The 4,235-nt window shown below is 23.5% G+C and overlaps 1 protein-coding gene across 1 annotated transcript; it reads right to left on the bottom strand.

Moving 5' to 3' along the window:
* Window positions 1-248: 248 nt before the first annotated feature.
* On the bottom strand, window positions 249-4,229 carry LOC108253636 (tRNA N6-adenosine threonylcarbamoyltransferase-like). The gene has a single exon (XM_017447978.2). It carries the CDS (start codon window positions 3,976-3,978, stop codon window positions 2,959-2,961), a length of 1,020 nt encoding a protein of 339 aa, XP_017303467.1. The 5' UTR covers window positions 3,979-4,229; the 3' UTR covers window positions 249-2,958.
* Between the last annotated feature and the right edge of the window lie 6 nt (window positions 4,230-4,235).

The raw sequence follows: 4,235 nt of genomic DNA, 5'->3' as shown, positions 1-4,235 counted from the left end.
TCATCTATTATTAATTATAAAAAACATATATGTTCAGAAGAAAAAAATATAAAAAAAAATTGTATTAATGTAAAAAGAAAAATTATTACAATTACTACTGATATTATTAAAGCTGATATTGATACTATAGGCGGAACTTTGAAAAAATTAGAATTATTAAAATATAAAGATTCAAATAATTCTATAAATAATTTAAAATTGTTTAATTGCGAATCAAATAATACTTATTTAGCTAAATCTGGTTTGTTGAATAAAGAATTCCCCAATTCCAATTCAAAATTTATTGCCTTACCAGGAAAACGTACATTAGGTAATAACGATTTTGTAAAATTAATTCTTGAATCAAAAAAAAATGATATTAAATTAACAAAAACCTATATTTTTAGACGTGGTGATTATAAAATTGATATAATACATACTATTACTAATTATAGTAATAAATCGATTATACCGTTATTGCAAATGGAATTAATTCGTGATGGAAATAAACCAAATGGAGAATCATATTTTTGCCGCACTTTTACTGGTTTAGCTTCATATAATAATACTGATAAATTTAAAAAAATATCATTTAAAGATATTGAAAAATCCAAAAGAATATATCTAAATCAATCTAATAATGGATGGATTGCAATAATACAACATTATTTTGTTTCAGCTATTATACCTATAAATGGAATAAAACGTGAAGCATTTATTAAAAAATTATCTAATAATCTTTATAAGATTGATTATATTTTACCAATAAATAAAATTTCTCCTAATTCCAAAGTTGATATTAAATCTTATTTATATTCCGGTCCTCAAATATCAACTATGTTATCAAAAACTGATCCTAATTTAGATTTAGTAAAAGATTATGGATGGTTAACTATTTTTGCTAAACCAATTTTTAAGTTAATGGTATATATTCATGCATTTTTAGATAATTGGGGTTGGTCTATTATTTTTTTAACTATATTAATAAAATTAATATTTTTTCCATTATCAGCGATAAGTTATAAAAATATGCTTAAAATGAAATTATTATCACCAAAAATACAAGAAATACGTGATCGCAATAAAAAAAACATAAAAAAAACTAACGAGGAAATAGTTAATTTATATAAAAAAGAAAAAATAAATCCTTTTAGTAGTATTTTACCTATAATTATTCAAATTCCTGTTTTTATTTCTTTATATTCAGTATTATTAAATAGTATTGAAATAAGAAATGCTCCATGGTTAGGATGGATACATGATTTATCTTCTCCAGATAAATTTTATATTTTACCAATATTTATGATGATTTCTACAATAATACAAAATCAACTTAATTCACAATCATTAGATCCAGAACAAAATATAATCTCAAAATTTGCTCCAATCATTTTTTCAATAGTTTTTTTCTTTTTTCCATCTGGTTTAGTATTATATTGGCTTATTAATAATATCTTAACAATTATTCAGCAATGGATAATAAATAGAAGTTTAATATAATTTATATATTAGATTTTATTAAGAAATTTTTAAAAAAATAAAGTATAAAATGTTAACAAAAAATTCTCCTATTATTGGAATAGCCACTCCTCCAGGAAGAGGGGGAGTAGGTATTATTCGTTTATCTGGAAAAAATCTTTGGTCAATTGTTGAAATAGTTTGTAAAAAAACAAAAAAACAATTAAAACCACGTTTTGCTACTTATTCATCTTTTTTTTGTAAAAATAATAATATTATTGATAAAGGTTTAGTTATTTATTTTAAAGCTCCACATTCTTATACAGGAGAGGATGTAATAGAATTACATGGACATGGCGGACCAATTATATTACATATGTTATTATCTTCTTGTTTAGAAATAGGTAAAAGTATTGGATTAAGATTAGCTATGCCAGGTGAATTTACTAAACGAGCTTTTTTAAATAATAAATTAGATTTAATTCAAGTAGAAGCAATAATTGATTTAATTAATGCCTCTACAGAGTCCGCAGCTAAATCAGCAATGATTTCTTTATCTGGAAAATTTTCTAAATTAATTAATATATTATTAGACAAATTAATTAATTTACGTACTTTAATTGAATTTTCTTTTGATTTTCCAGAAGAAAATCAAGAATTGATTTTAAATAAAAATGATTTTTTTAATGAGTTAATTAAAATCAAAAAAAAATTATTAAAAATAATACAACAAGGTAAAAAAAGAGCATTAATTCGTAATGGACTTAATGTAGTTTTAATTGGACAACCGAATGTAGGAAAATCTTCATTATTTAATTCTTTAGTTGGTTCTGATGTTGCAATTGTAACTTCTATTGCAGGAACTACACGAGACAAAATCACTAAAACTATTCAAATTAATAAATTTTTATTCAAAATTACTGATACCGCGGGTATTCCTGATATTAATAGTAAAATAAAAAAAAATATTAATGAAGTTGAAAAAATTGGTATTGAACGTACTTGGGTTGAGTTAAAAAATTCTGATATTATTATTTATGTGCAAGATGCACGTTATGATAAACATACCGATTTTGACAAAAAAATAATAAAAAATTTTCCAATGAACATTCCAGTAATTTATGTTTGGAATAAAATTGATTATTCTGGACATCAAAAAAATATTAATTATAAAAATAATATAGCTAATATTTATTTATCAGCAAGTAAGCGTATTGGAATTAATTTATTACGAAATACTTTACTAGATTTAATTGAAAAAACTCAAACTATTGAATCATCCCCTTATTTAGCGCGTGAACGTCATATACACTCTCTTAATGAAGCTAATTATTATTTATCTTGCGCAATAAAAATTATCAATCAATCAGAAAAAAATTTTGAAAAAAATTTAGAGTTAATTGCTGAGGATTTACGATTTTGTCATGAAAAATTAAGTAGTATTATTGGTAAATCTACAACAAATGATTTATTAGATAATATATTTTCACAATTTTGTATTGGAAAATAATTTTTTAAAAATTATATTTTATTAATTTTCCATTGCGGTTTTATATTAAACTCATAATTTGATTCTGATTTATAATTATTTTCTATGCGCATTGCCCCGGCAAATGCAATCATTGCACCATTATCTGTACAAAATTCTTTTTTAGGATAAAACACTGTATAGTTATATTGTTTTTTTAATATATTTAATTTCTTTCTTAATTGTTTATTCGCCCCAACCCCACCAACAACTACTAATTTATTGATTCCCGTATTTTTTAATGCCGCTATACATTTAAATGTTAAAACATCAATAATAGCATCCAAAAATCCTCTTGCTATATTTGCTTTTTCTTTTTTTAAAGAATCTAATTTAATATTCTTAATTACATTTAAAACAGAAGTTTTTAGACCAGAAAAACTGAAATTAAAATTATTTGTATATAACATTGGTCTAGGAAATTTATAAATATTAGGATCACCAAATTCAGAAATTAATGAAATTTCTGGACCACCAGGATATCCTAAATCTAACATTTTAGCAATTTTATCAAAAGTATCCCCTGCAGCATCATCTAATGTCTCACCTAATAAAAAATAATTACCAATACTATTAACTTTTATTAATTGTGTATGCCCTCCCGAAACAAGAAGCGCAATAAAAGGAAATGTAAGAGAATTATTTGATAAAAATGGAGACAATAAATGTCCTTCTAGATGATTAATACCAATTACTGGTTTATTAATCGATAAAGCTATGCTGCAAGCTATAGATGATCCAACTAATAGAGATCCAGGCAACCCGGGACCCCTAGTATATGCAATAATATCAATTTTTTTTAATTCTAAATTAGAATTTTTTAATAATTTACTTAATAATGGGATTATTGTTTGAATATGAGTACGAGCAGCCAGTTCCGGAACAACTCCTCCGTATTCTTTATGTACTAAATTTTGAGAACATATTACATGACTTCTTAAATTTTTAATATGAGTATCGTATAAAGCTAAACCACTATCATCACAAGAAGATTCAATGCCTAATATAATCATAATATGATTTTAAAAATTTAATATAGTGAATTTTAATAAATAAATTATAATTTAAATGGTAAATTTCCTGTTAAGTTAAATAGTTTTTCTTGTGATTTCATTTCTGCTTTTTTTATAGCATCATTAAAAGCTGCTACCGTTAAATCTTCTAACATATCTTTATCTTCATTTAATAATTTTGAATCAATAAACACTCTTTTTACATAATTTTTACAAGTCATTAAAACTTTTACCATACCAGCGCCAGACTGTCCTTC

This window comes from Diaphorina citri, unplaced genomic scaffold, assembly GCF_000475195.1.
Source record: "Diaphorina citri unplaced genomic scaffold, Diaci psyllid genome assembly version 1.1 scaffold2426, whole genome shotgun sequence".
Taxonomy (NCBI): Eukaryota; Metazoa; Arthropoda; class Insecta; order Hemiptera; family Psyllidae; genus Diaphorina; species Diaphorina citri.
The sequence above is the reverse complement of the archived record's forward strand: the minus strand, read 5'-3'. Positions and strand labels throughout refer to the sequence as shown.